Source organism: Antedon mediterranea, chromosome 7 (genome assembly GCF_964355755.1).
Source record: "Antedon mediterranea chromosome 7, ecAntMedi1.1, whole genome shotgun sequence".
Lineage (NCBI taxonomy): Eukaryota > Metazoa > Echinodermata > Crinoidea > Comatulida > Antedonidae > Antedon > Antedon mediterranea.
This window is the reverse complement of record NC_092676.1, coordinates 5,211,770-5,226,306: the sequence shown is the minus strand read 5'-3', so window position 1 is coordinate 5,226,306 and position 14,537 is coordinate 5,211,770. Positions and strand designations below refer to the sequence as shown.

At 33.9% G+C, this 14,537-nt stretch overlaps 1 protein-coding gene across 3 annotated transcripts; it reads left to right on the top strand.

Annotated features, from left to right (window-relative positions):
- Nucleotides 1–4,030: 4,030 nt before the first annotated feature.
- LOC140055061 (lysosomal proton-coupled steroid conjugate and bile acid symporter SLC46A3-like) lies at nucleotides 4,031–14,339 on the top strand. Of its 3 annotated transcripts, none has more exons than XM_072100241.1 (7): nucleotides 4,031–4,273; nucleotides 9,111–9,247; nucleotides 9,803–10,771; nucleotides 11,558–11,689; nucleotides 11,807–11,890; nucleotides 13,080–13,262; nucleotides 13,426–13,710. In XM_072100241.1, the coding sequence occupies exons 3-6, from the start codon at nucleotides 9,814–9,816 to the stop codon at nucleotides 13,238–13,240; spliced, it is 1,335 nt and encodes a 444-aa protein (XP_071956342.1). In that variant the 5' UTR covers nucleotides 4,031–4,273; nucleotides 9,111–9,247; nucleotides 9,803–9,813; the 3' UTR covers nucleotides 13,241–13,262; nucleotides 13,426–13,710. The 3 variants fall into 3 exon arrangements, with proteins under 3 accessions (XP_071956342.1, XP_071956341.1, XP_071956340.1); XM_072100240.1 differs by lacking the exon at nucleotides 13,426–13,710 and adding an exon at nucleotides 13,760–14,339 and having other exon boundaries at nucleotides 4,041–4,273; nucleotides 9,153–9,247; nucleotides 13,080–13,236; XM_072100239.1 differs by lacking the exon at nucleotides 13,426–13,710 and adding an exon at nucleotides 13,760–14,339 and having other exon boundaries at nucleotides 4,041–4,273; nucleotides 13,080–13,236.
- The last annotated feature ends 198 nt before the right edge of the window (nucleotides 14,340–14,537 follow it).

The following is a 14,537-nucleotide window of genomic DNA, read 5'->3' as shown; positions in this document are numbered from 1 at the left end:
TACATTCGGAAAACACCCCTATTTGGGGCAAATCTTTGAACCTAAATTCGTTTTAATTGTCAATAACTAATTATCTAACTCAATTTGATTAGTAAACAGGGTGGTTAAAAGGTGGTTAAAATCAGTACCGAAAGTACGAACCAACTTTATATACCATCGAGTAAATATTCAAGAAGTAAGGGCGAATTTTGCCCTTACGTAAATAGATTATTCTTTTCAATTAGGCCTAGGCCCTACATATTTTCTTTAAAGTTCTTACGAGCTTTCCTTTCTTTCGTTTTGTGTGGATTTTGTCGAAATAATCAGTCTTTAGTTGATGGTGTTTTTAATGGAATTTATTGCTAAAGAATTACGTGTTAAAATTATAGTTTCTATTAATACTATTAGCCCATGTCTATTCTAGTAGTCTCTGTGTGTGTGACGTGTGTGTGTTAGGTATGACACAGTCCGAGTAAGTCAGCAAAATTAAACAATTACATTGCACAAAAATGTAGTATGTACATTTTTTATTCTCGTGGGTCTAATCTTTCCATCTCATGTGTTCATATGCGCGCATTTTTAAAGTTCCTTTTAGTATACATATTGTTTAATTAAATAATAATAATAAAATAGCAGAATTACAAAATTACAGTACACAAATTATACACATTCTTTATTCTCTTGGGTCTAAGCTTTATTTGGGCTATGTCCAATGTGTCCCCGAATGTGTCTTGCCTAGCTGTCGATTAGCCTCGACACATGAAGAAGAGTGCGCGGAGGCAATCACGTGAATTGATCTAGAAATTTAATCTTAGGCCTAGAATCATATCGCAGTTGTAATCACTTGTTGCTATACGCTTGGGTGCACATAGAACAACTGATGAATTATTCATGTTTAATTGGTGACGTTTCATGAGGGGTCCTCAACTTATGTACGAAAAAAAATCGCGGCCCGGGGATTAGAAAAAATAAATAAATCACTGAAGCCTTGTTGTCTAACTGGTTGATGTTTAAGGCTATTTTGTCTTTTTATATGCGAAATATTTTGTGGTTTTTTTTTTGTGAAAGTGATTAATTTATAGGCCTATTGAAACTAAAAAAATAACGGTCTATTCTTCAAAGATGATCTTCTGATCTTCACCTTATTTTCCATGTTTAGCATTCATCATGAACCAGAATTTAGTATGAACTACGGGGTCCCGTCCGACACACACAACCTATTCTGTCCTAAAAACAATGGTTTGTAAAAGACAAACCATAGGCCTATAGTTTGTCTTTTACCAACCATTTTTTTGTTCAAAGAAAGACAAACAATTGTTCGTCTATAATAATAAGACCGTAACTGTGGTTTGTAAAAGACAACCTATATGGCTTGTAAAAGACAAACAATTACAAACCATTTGATGTCTTTTCAATTGTCATTAATAAAAAGACAAACTTTGATTTGTAAAAGAGAATGATTTGTCGTTTACAAACCATTTATCAATTGTCTTTTCAATTGTTTATAATAAAAAGCCAAGGGTAAAAAAAAAATCTATGGTTTGTCTTTTATGGGCCATTTTTCTTTTACAACTCGTACCCACAATTTAGCTAACAGGGCTGGCTCGTAATATATAAATAAAATATATTTATAATTGCATTCGTCTTTCGATGAAAAGACAAACCGGACTATGGTTTGTCTTTTTATTGAAAGACAAACCATGATTTGTAAAAAAAAACAAACAATTTGGTTTGTCTTTCAATAAAAAGACAGACCATAGTTTTGTCATTTACAAACCACAGTTTGTCTTTTTATTATAGACAAACGTCTCCTTTGGGAACGTGAATGTCACGACCCAAGTAACGTACTGTACAACAACACAACATGACAAATAACAATAATATATATGTTGGTAACTAACTGAAAAGGCTCCTCACAAATGCAAAATCCTATAATTGGTTTCTGTCATCTTTCCTCCACTTTTACTCTTCATAAATCTTTTTACGTTAAAAAAAATATTACATACTTAGGAATAATTATTATATCTGGCAATCTAAATGTAATATAATTTCTATGAATTGCTGTCAATTGTTTTTTGTAAAGGGTTTGGTTATTTTTTATAAAGTTTTATGGCCAATAAAAGTACAGTGGACATAATGATTTTTCTGTGCAAAGGTGGAATACGAAAATTATTGGAGCAATAAACAGATTATAACAACTGTATTTTTTACTGAACGTTTTTCGTTATTTAAAACTTATTTTATACTTTTTACTTTAAAACAACGGTTCCTGTGTGAAAAAGAAAATAAATCCGAAAAAAGCCCAAAACTGGTTGGCTTGGCAAAACTCAAACCTTCAATAACAAATATTAACAGAAAAGGAAAACAAGTTGAATTCAATATAATAAATATAGTTGAAACAATACTAATAATCACACCATGTGTATTTCTAAGTATTGTTATGAATTATGCATATATCATAATGGATTTGATGCAGCAACGGTCGTTGTGCAGGAAGTTCAAAATACGCAAGTGGAACGACATTGCCAAGTCAGCCAATCAAAATCAACGACTCACAACAGTTCAGCCAATCAAATCTAAGTTGAAGCTTGTTTAATTTTTTAGTGAAATATATTACGATCATTATCTAAGCCACTGTGGCATATGCATAATTGATAACAATGCACTTAGGCCTACATTATTATTATTTCTCTTGTGCTACAACTGTATTAAATCAACATATTATTATTGATTTGATATATTTAATGAATTGTTTTCATGCTTAAGATAAAATAAGAGTTTTGTTAGCAAAAATTCCTAGATTTGTGTGCTTTAAATTGTAAATATTATTCTTTTCAATTAGATATCTTCTTTATAGTTCTTACGAGCTGTCCTTTCTTTTATAGGTGATAATATTCCAATCCTGTTGGAAATTAGTCATTATGTACTTCTATTAGGTTGTCTTGACATAACATCCGAACCCCCACCCCCTCCCTCCGACGCTCGTCTTTCTCTACATAGCGCCCTTAATTATTTGTTTTGAGTTGCTCTGTCACTTTGCCAAAGTTTAGATGTCGGTGTAGTTGATATTCTTAACCTAACTCATTTAATTGTTGTTGAATCATTTTCAACCATGTCAGTTTGGGTTTTTTGGATTGTCATTCTGCTATAATAAATCATTATTTCCTAAATTATTAAATAGAATATCATAAAAAAAAACATCATTTAATGAAGACAATCATAAACAGTCAAAAATTCGAGCGGCGTTTTTGGTAAGAAATATTTCTTGTTTATTGTTTTGTTAATGTGTTTGTTTAGTATTTTTTAAGCATTATTTTTGTATTCTTAATATTCATTCAATCTTTTATTTCGGAATCTCTGGTCCATCTAAATTTTCTGACCAATGAGTTGGCTCTGTCACCCACTGTATTGCCGCTTTATATCTAACTCATCACCTAGATCTATTTGCCGCCGTATTTAATGTCACACAACATTACATTGACCTGGGGATTAGAAAAAAAAAATCACTAAATCCTTGTTGTCTAACTGATTGATGTTTAAGCATATGTTGTCTTTTAATAAGCGAAATATTGTTCAATGAATAAAGTGAATAACTTTTTTGGCCTATTGAAACTAAAAAAAAAATCCCGGTCTATTCAAAGATGATCTTCTGATCTTCACCTTATTTTCCGTGTTTAGCATTCATCATGAATCAGAATTTAGAATGAACCACGGGGCGCCGTCCGACACACTCTGTCCGAAAAACTATGGTCCTATGGTTTGTAAAAGACAAACAAAATGGTTTGTAAAAGACAAATCATTGATTGTAAAAATAGCTTGTCTATAAAAACAAACTATATCGTTTGAAAAGACAAACAATGATTTATCTTTTACAAACCATTATCTTTTACAAACCATTTTGTTTGTCTTTTACATTGTCTATAATATATACACATCATAATATGTTTTGTATGACAGAATAATTATGTAGTGTGTCGGACGGCGCCCCGTAATTAACAACGCGGAGCGACAATCGTTTTCGAATGATTGTTTCTAATTAAATGAACCATGACTCATTATTGCTTAATTCTCGGACAAAATTTTACTTCCTCCACTCCAAACCAGTCTGGTGATCCTAATATTAAAAAGGCATTGTTAAAGTACGAATCATATTCAGAAGACCTTGAAGCTAGGCCTAGTACAGAACCGTTGACTGCGTCAAGTTGGAAAATGTTACACGTAGAGCTGGCCTGGTCTTACTGTGATATGAGTCCAAAACAGATGAATAACATGACCTAGTTCTAGTGAAACCGAGGTTAGTAGGCCTATTGTACTGTATATACTGTACAAACTGTGTTGTTTTAAGTTTTAACTAGGCTGAGACTGTGCTTACTTGAGGGGGAGGGGGAGGGGGAGTAGAATTTAGTAGAACTTACGCAGTTGGTCAATTTATATATAATATTTCTCTGGAATTGCAAATACATGCTATTTATAGGCTAAGGTATTTAGAAGTGCATAGCTGTAGCCTATATCTTGACAATGAATATTTAATCTTAATATCTTGCAACTTGTGGTACACGAACTCTGTGATCCTACTAGACCCAGCAAGATCTTATAAGCCGAAGGCTATATAAAATCATTGACTAGACCAGAATTTTAAAATTATCAGAGTTTATCAAGGAAATAAATCCAGTAGTTTATTCTAAAGATATGTCTACACAATCAAACTAGTTTGACAAAAAAAGTGTGATGTCACGCCCAAGTATGGTAGTAGTGTTATGCGCGATTTGAACGATTTGCGCAATTTGAAATTGCGCAAAAAAAATCCTTGCGCAATTTGAATTGAAACATGTGTTTCAAATTGCGCAAGCAACGTATTAAATTGCGCAAGTAATCTGCAAATTGCGCAAGGTTTTTCGACAGATTGTGAAATCATGCACACCCATATTTTTATAGTAATTTCTAAGAATGATTCAAAATTAAAGATAAATATCGCATTTCCTTATTTTAGTAGTGCAAATATTGTTATAAGTTAGCATACCGTCGAAGAACCGACGAAGGAAAACGAAGCGGTGGTGTTCCACCAGGCGGGCGCGGCGCGGGCGGCCGGCTATACTACTCTAGCCTAGCTAGGGTCTGGACTACTGATACTGACTAGGTTACATGGCCTAGCTTAAACTAATATTAAAAACTTAATTAGGTTATATGCATTATCATGCATATAACCTCTTGATTCTGTCAAAATCTTTATTAGGTTATATGCATGATATGCATATAACCTCTTGATTCTGTCAAAATCTTTATTTATTTATTTATTTATTTATTTATTCTTTCCTTAGCACTATTTTGTCCGTGAATTATCTTGATATCAGTTTCATCTATCTAAGTCAATTTTTCAGAGTATATTCCTTATGGCCAGGAATCGATGTGGTTATATTTTCACGATGCGTAATCAAAAATTACGCGGTCTACGCGCGATTTTACGAAATCACGTTTGTAATCATATCTTCACAAGCATGAATCACAATTAAACAAAATTTGGTACTCATAAATTTCAGGTCATATTTCATCATATGGCAATACAATTACGTGCGTAGCGCATATAACGCTTGCGTACGCGCGCTTAAAATGTTCAAAATTGTCAAAATTTATTTTCGATGAAATTAGAGTACGTTTCAGGCAATTTTAAGCGTTTAAAAAATTGCCATGAGTGCGCAGATTTTTGCACGCGCACTGCGCGTTATACGTTAATGCGCACTCTTTTTGTCCGATTTCGGTTGTACAACCTTTCTTTAATAATATCATCATATTTTATTCACTTTTCAACGCGTAATTGCCTTATACGAGCACGTCAAAAGTGACAGGCTACGCACGTGTAAGTTAACAAAATGGTGAAAATATGCTAAATTTTAAAATTAATATAGATCGTCAAAATGCTCGGGAACACATATTTTTTATTTCATTTTCTTGAAGTGTATGTATCTTATGTATGATTTATTATTAAACTAAGGGAACAAAAGTTGATTAAGCCATAATTGATTGCATATTAAATTAAAAAAAATTCATTTCGACAATCAAACAAATTATGACATTTTCTTAGGCCAAAATAACAAACTTAACATTAACTTTCTTCCTCCAAAAGTTCATATATTAAAGTTAAAAGTATATAGTTTGACAGTGCATCATTTTTGTACATTTTTAGAGATGTCATCATAGTAAAAAATTATAATTCATTGCGGTATTTAATAATCTATCTGCACCAAAGTGGTTACTGCATAGTAAATACACGGAGGAATTTTTCTACAATTTTTAGACAGTTGTGTATGGCTCGGTGGTGTGTGCTCGTGTCTATGGCACTCAAGGTACCGAGATCGAGTCTCACCTTGGGAAACGAAATAAGATTTTTTTTTTTATTATCCGTATTGTTTGTTCAAATTTATTTCTTAGTGTATATATTATACACATGATTTATAATGAAATCTAGATAAAAAATAACTTATGTCTTTATTATTATGTAACAGCAAATGTGGTTTATGACATTATACGCAGAGGGATCTTTGATCGGATTGTGATACCGGCTATTGTATTCGCGTTAGCAAGGTCCTATCATATATTATAAATAATTATAGAATCTGAGAAAATCAATGAATCAAAATATCTTTTAAAAATCAATTATCTTTATTAAAATCAATGCATATAACCTATAATTCGTCATAGTGACGAATTAAATCTAGTTTATTTATTTATTCTTTCCTTAGCACTATTTTGTCCGTGAATTATCTTGATATCAGTTTCATCTATCTAAGTCAATTTTTCAGAGTATATTCCTTATGGCCAGGAATCGATGTGGTTATATTTTCACGATGCGTAATCAAAAATTACGCGGTCTACGCGCGATTTTACGAAATCACGTTTGTAATCATATCTTCACAAGCATGAATCACAATTAAACAAAATTTGGTACTCATAAATTTCAGGTCATATTTCATCATATGGCAATACAATTACGTGCGTAGCGCATATAACGCTTGCGTACGCGCGCTTAAAATGTTCAAAATTGTCAAAATTTATTTTCGATGAAATTAGAGTACGTTTCAGGCAATTTTAAGCGTTTAAAAATTGCCATGAGTGCGCAGATTTTTGCACGCGCACTGCGCGTTATACGTTAATGCGCACTCTTTTTGTCCGATTTCGGTTGTACAACCTTTCTTTAATAATATCATCATATTTTATTCACTTTTCAACGCGTAATTGCCTTATACGAGCACGTCAAAAGTGACAGGCTACGCACGTGTAAGTTAACAAAATGGTGAAAATATGCTAAATTTTAAAATTAATATAGATCGTCAGAATGCTCGGGAACACATATTTTTTATTTCATTTTCTTGAAGTGTATGTATCTTATGTATGATTTATTATTAAACTAAGGGAACAAAAGTTGATTAAGCCATAATTAATTGCATATTAAATTTAAAAAAATTCATTTCGACAATCAAACAAATTATGACATTTTCTTAGGCCAAAATAACAAACTTAACATTAACTTTCTTCCTCCAAAAGTTCATATATTAAAGTTAAAAGTATATAGTTTGACTGTGCATCATTTTTGTACATTTTTAGAGATGTCATCATAGTAAAAAATTATAATTCATTGCGGTATGTAATAATCTATCTGCACCAAAGTGGTTACTGCATAGTAAATACACGGAGGAATTTTTCTACAATTTTTAGACAGTTGTGTATGGCTCGGTGGTGTGTGCTCGTGTCTATGGCACTCAAGGTACCGAGATCGAGTCTCACCTTGGGAAACGAAATAAGATTTTTTTTTTATTATCCGTATTGTTTGTTCAAATTTATTTCTTAGTGTATATATTATACACATGATTTATAATGAAATCTAGATAAAAAATAACTTATGTCTTTATTATTATGTAACAGCAAATGTGGTTTATGACATTATACGCAGAGGGATCTTTGATCGGATTGTGATACCGGCTATTGTATTCGCGTTAGCAAGGTCCTATCATATATTATAAATAATTAAAGAATCTGAGAAAATCAATGAATCAAAATATCTTTTAAAAATCAATTATCTTTATTAAAATCAATGCATATAACCTATAATTCGTCATAGTGACGAATTAAATCTAGTTTTTACATTTATTTTGATTTATTTCAAGTTACAGTGATAATATTATTTAATTGTATAATAAATGTTATGTATTTATTACACACACCTTCGCATTTATTATGTTTTATTTTGAGTTATTTAGTTTCCAATAAATTATTAATACCGATTGTCTGGTAGAATTTTGTTGCGCAATTTGAAAATTTACAGTTCGTTTTCAAATTGCGCAAAGGTGTCATATTGCGCAAGAACTATCTTGCGCAATTTACAAATTGTGCAGCGCAATTTAAAATTGCGCAAAGATTTTCTTGCGCAATTTGGAATTGCGCAAGTTGATTGCGCAATTTGAAATTGCGCAAAAAAATCCTTGCGCAATTTTAAATTGCGCAAGAATTCTTTGCGCAATTTCAAATTGCGCAAGGATTTTTTTGCGCAATTTCAAATTTCGCAAATCGTTCAAATCGCGCATAACAGTAGCATTCTTTACTCCATGATGGTGGTAGTGATATATGTCCAAATGTAACTAGTGATATGACATCATGTCCATATATGGGCACATCACATTTTGTTGTCACATAAAGTTTGATAGTGTAGACAGAGCTTTAGAATGGTATGAATTTATACGATGGACCCAGTTCAATAGTATAATAAAGCTAAGCCAGTTGGCGATTTAATACATCGCACTTATATGCGTTTGCATCGCCTTACAGCTCGACGATCACAACATCCGTTTTCAACATGTGGGTCTAGGATTTATATATAAAACATCTGGCCGTTTTGTAGCATTGTTTTTCCTTGCCCATCATGCATTACTGTAAACTACTACTCAAATAAGATTGAGGTGGGGGTGGGAGTTGGGGTTGATCGTCGGAAGTCAAATTGAGAATGTGTAGAGACATTCTCGTACCTGATCGGGATTTATGAACATGAGCGCAAATCTTTATTACTGTAGCCTATATGCAATAAAACACATGTGCAGGTATCGTTAAGTTACATCGCATGTTATTTTATGTTTACTTTATAGGTGGGCATACTCAAGTGTCATGGAGGCTATATTTTCTTACAGGTAGGCCGACAAAGTTCGATGCATTCCATCATTTAGCCGCTCTATATTGGTTAGAACAGATGGTGTCGGCGTATAAAGTAACATATTCATTTAAGGTGAGTACACGTACTAATATATGATACTTTCTCGAACGAGATGGGGAGTAACAAAATGAGAAAGACCTTTTGTGAAAGTTTAGAATAATTAGCTAACGTATTAAGCACGTGCGTACACATTACATACGGTATGTTGCATAGTAAGTGTGTTACGTTATTGTGAATATTATTATAATTCCTTTATATATAAATGTGGGAATAACCCGTGTCTTACAGCCTACTGGGCTCGGCTGACGTACAGATCTGGACTTCTTGCGGCCCAAATGGTTATTCATTTCGAGCTGCCAATCTAAACGGCGCTCATTCGTCTTCGTCTGTACTCAACGACAGGAGATGTAGGTGGTTCAGTAGGATAACCAACCCCTACTCTTCCGAAAGATGGGTTCTTTGAGGCACATTCGAAATCCAGTCTGTTTCTGTCCTTTATAAAGAAGACCTACCACCAGCATATGGACATGGTCGAGGAGAGTCTCAGCCCGGTGCTGATTTCATGCTATGACCTGGCCTAGCGCTTACGCTAAAACACTATTAGTATTGTCAGTTTGTTTCTTGCAGGAATTTCAATTATGGATACGACAGAAAAAGAACCGCCAATTGTCAGAAGACCTGGTGCCAATCGACCACGTCGTGTCTTTATCGAACCAGCTATGCTTCTTGTAATGATCGGTGTTGGGCTAACTGCGCCTATCACAATACAGTATGTTAACCATCGAGTACGTCAGAAATACAACCTGACATCGGAGACAAGCAAATCGAATTGTTTGAACGATTCAGATGATGCCAATGATAGTTCACTACAGGACCAAGTACAACAAGAGGTTACAGCATGGAGCCTAGCATACGGAGCATGTGGCGCGTTCCCTATGCTAATTTCAACAACAATATTCGCCACTATTAGTGATACCATCGGACGGAAAATACCTCTATTAATATCAAATTTTGGAATAATTTCCCAATGTCTGACTGTTATAACTGTGGCATATTTGTCCTTGCCTTTGACATATCTGGTGATCGGAAACTTTGTCTGGAACTGTTTTGGTGGATACCAGTTGTTCTTTTCCGTGTCTTTAGCCATTGTGGCTGACACTGCCAAAAAGCGCCAACGCACTATGAAATTTATAATACTACAGACGTTAGTAATGTGTGGCTCTGGCCTTGCACAAGTTGGGGTCGGATACTGGGTCGATGCTACAGGATTTATTCCGCCATATTGTCTTGCAGCTGGCCTCTTTATGATAGTTGTTCCATACATAATATTTATTATACCAGAAACGGTCACAACAAAACAATCTATTTGCTTTGGTCTTACCAAGTTCTTTTCTTCTGTAAGAATATTGTTTACTTCCACCAAATCTCAGAGACGAATTAAGATTATTTTGCTGTTTCTTTGTCATTTTCTTGTGTTTACTACCGTCATGTACTTCATGCCTGTCGTGTACTTGAAGGTGCTTTCAAAACCGTTTTGCTGGAACTCCGTTTTGATTGGCTACTACTCTGCGTCACAGCCGATATTTGCAGGAATTGGTAAGAACTGTGTGCTGGTCTTTTCAAGGCCATTGTGGGGGCCGTTCAGACTTAGTTATTGTACCCGGAAATGTTGGTTTCATGGGCCAATTCTCGCTTACTTTGGTGGCTAGGCAACCAATTTAGCAGGCTAAATAACTAAGCCAGAACGGACCATTATGTGCAATTGTATTCATTTACTATGAGTCGAGATATACTTGGATGATAGAAAGATAGTCTAGTTAATTTTACGTGTAGTTGCCGTATCACGATGCAGCTTGGTGCTCTCGTTACGGAAGTACGTACCGCGCACTATTAACATAAATATTTTGAACAATCAACAAACCGCTTGTGATTGGTCAAATTACTTTCGTTCCATGAAAGTGACAGCTAACCCGGATGACAAAAAACTACATAGCGATCGAGACATTCACGCAATGTTGGTGTGTGTGTGTGTGTGTGTCTGTTGATCTATATGTGTTTGTGTAGTTATATGTTTACATTTATATATATAAGTATATAATCTTCTTACATGGCTTCCCAACATACAAGTTTCAATTGGATTTTTTTTTTCCAATTGATCGATACTTTCTTGGTTTTTTTTGCCTCTTTCATTTTGTATATAACTGAATCATCTTTTTATACATTATGATTTACTGTATTATATCTCTAAAAAAAAAAAAAATATTTATTTATAAAATATCAGAAATTATAATGTTTTTTACTCAAATATGAATGAAAGAAATAAATGTTTATTTGAATTTGAATTTGAATAAAACTCTGATTAACAACTGTTATCTTCATTAGGTCTGCTTTGTGGTGGTTATATCTTAAAACAGTGCCTAGGAGACTATGGAATGATAATCGTAGGCCTGTTGTCAGGTATCCTGTTAATGATTGGAGTCGGAATTGCCACCACGACTGAAGAGATGTTTATTGGTAAGGAAGAGGGCAGTTATTCTAAAAGGATATCGTAAGCCTATACACTAGATACTACATTATTCCATGCAATTGCGTATCAATGTCTTTCTAGCCTTTCTCTTATTTAATTCGTAGTGGCTGGAATCGGAGCTCTTCGAAATATTCCGTTTGCTGTTTTAATGGCCTTACTTTCTAAGACGGTTGATGACAAAGAACAAGGTATTTTAACGTTTGTATAGATAAGACTTGGAGTATTTTAACGTTTCTATAGATAGGACTTGGAGTATTTTAACGTTTGTATAGATAGGACTTGGAGTATTTTAACGTTTGTATAGATATGACTTGGAGTATTTTAACGTTTCTATAGATATGACTTGGTGTATTTTAACGTTTGTATAGATATGACTTGGTGTATTTTTACGTTTGTATAGATATGACTTGGTGTATTTTAACGTTTGTATAGATAGGACTTGGTGTATTTTAACGTTTGTATAGATATATGACTTGGAGTATTTTAAAGTTTGTATAGATATGACTTGGTGTATTTTAACGTTTGTATAGATAGGACTTGATGTATTTTAACGTTTGTATAGATATGACTTGGTGTATTTTAACGTTTGTATAGATAAGACTTGGTGTATTTTAACGTTTGTATAGATAGGACTTGGTGTATTTTAACGTTTGTATAGATAAGACTTGGTGTATTTTAACGTTTGTATAGATATGATTTGGAGTATTTTAACGTTTGTATAGATATGACTTGGTGTATTTTAACGTTTGTATAGATAGGACTTGGGGTATTTTAACGTTTGTATAGATATGACTTGGTGTATTTTAACGTTTGTATAGATAAGACTTAGTGTATTTTTACGTTTGTATAGATAATACTTCGTGTATTTTAACGTTTGTATAGATAGGAACGCAAGTAATCTGTTGAAACCACAACGTGATAGATCACTCGCTTGTGATTGGTCAACTCACTTGCGTTGGCCAAAGTCGTTCTGTTGCATCCAATTCAAGTTGGAACCAAGCTTTAGTATAAGTGGACAAATCTGGCATATCCTATCTAGCATAATGTTGACCCATTTAACATCAAACATAATGCTAACTATCATTGTTTAATCAGGGAAGAGTTAAATTACAATTTGTAATTTAACTCTTCCCTGGTTTAATCTAGCATAATCTGGCATAATTCTGAATAGTCAAGTTATGCATAATATTTCCAAATATAGCACTATTTCTAGAATTTATTTGGAAACATTTAGCATAATTGAACCAACAAGTTGTCGCCATCGTACACAAACATATATGCCTTATTAGATATTAGAATAGTGTATACGTATGGTAACTATGGTTTTGTCATTGTAACGACTTTTCGCCAATTAACGATGGTCATTTTTGCACGCAGGTACGTTGTTTGCATTTGTCGGCGCATTGGAAGGTTTAGGATTATTTCTAGGCCCCATAACCCTTGGTAGTCTGTACAAGGTGACTGTTGAGACGTACCCTGCAACTGTGTTTATCACCATGACTGGAATATTGCTAATAAGCGTTTGCTTAGTTTGGTAAGTAGAATTAATTAGCAAGTAACATAGGCATAAAGCTTGGTTCCCATTTGGACGCAAAGTAAGGACGTAAACCGTAACGTAACCGAATTGATCAATCACAAACGACAGTTCAAATAATCCATCGCTTTGATTGGTCAATTCGCATAGGTTGCGGTTTACGTCCTTGCGTTGCGTTCTAGTGGGAACCAAGCTTAAGGAAGAAGTTCCAATTTGCTCACTAAAGCTTAGTGTAGGCGCGGGTAGGTAAGTGGGCCTCCTACGTATTTGGTTATCCGTAGTTTTGAAAGTTTACTCAAACGCGAAAACTAAATGAACAGGCAAGAAGCATCAGAGGAAGAGTTGAAGATAATGACATATGATTTATATAATAAATTAGTCAATTTTCCATCACCCAATTAAAAATAGACTACAGTACTTGTACTTTAAAGGCCAAAATGTGTGAAGTGATGAAAAGATACCACGTGATATTGCTGGTTATTCTTACTACGTTACTAACTACAATTTTGTTCTTACTCTTAAGCGTATTGAAATATTTAGAATTGCGTCATGGATCATTCTATACACGACTAGATTCGTCTGATAATACAATTCAAGCAGAGGATGATGGTAATGAAAACGCTCGTGCAGACGATTCGATGGATCATCAATAACGGAGTATACGCGCGGGAAAAGCCTCTTTTCCATTGGGCGAATTCTCGAGAGAGTTGACTAGTGCGCATGCGTAATAATATTTTCATCCACTGTTTGTGACGTGAAAAAACTGCGCAAGCAATCAGAACAAAACAATGTTTATTTGCGTTATTATCGAAGCGTTTTTATGCGGAGAGTAATTCTAGATTCGCCTAGTGGAAACAGGCTGTGTGAATACCTGTGCCGTAATTATCAATAGGGAATGAATATAGGTTCTGTGTCACTATGAAGAGGCCTGGATTTTATCTTAGTGCAAAACAGAACAGTAATTGGAGACATTTCATTATATAGGCTAATGAATGTTGAGATACAACTTATAGTACTACCACTATTTTATCTTGTTTGTTAGAATTATATATTAATATATATATATATAAATAAAGGTCGTTCCAGATCAGTTTGATTTGATGAACTATTATTTAGTATTTTATTATTTACCAGCCGATCGTCCTGTATTAATTATGCCAAAATCAGTGACACATCATCGCATGTGTAGGCCTGTCACATTATCTGACTCGTAATCCATAACGTAACCTTCCATGATACACTACAGTCACATGTGAGGCACACACGTGCTATATTACGGAATATACCTTATACTTTACACA

Bases quoted from the DNA above. Each gene is read 5' to 3' on its own strand.
- LOC140055061 (XM_072100240.1), top strand. From the start codon at position 9,814: ATGGATACGACAGAAAAAGAACCGCCAATTGTCAGAAGACCTGGTGCC. The intron at 10,772-11,557 runs GTAAGAACTGTG...TATCTTCATTAG, and splicing joins GCCGATATTTGCAGGAATTG to GTCTGCTTTGTGGTGGTTAT. The intron at 11,891-13,079 runs GTATTTTAACGT...TTTTGCACGCAG, and splicing joins GGTTGATGACAAAGAACAAG to GTACGTTGTTTGCATTTGTC.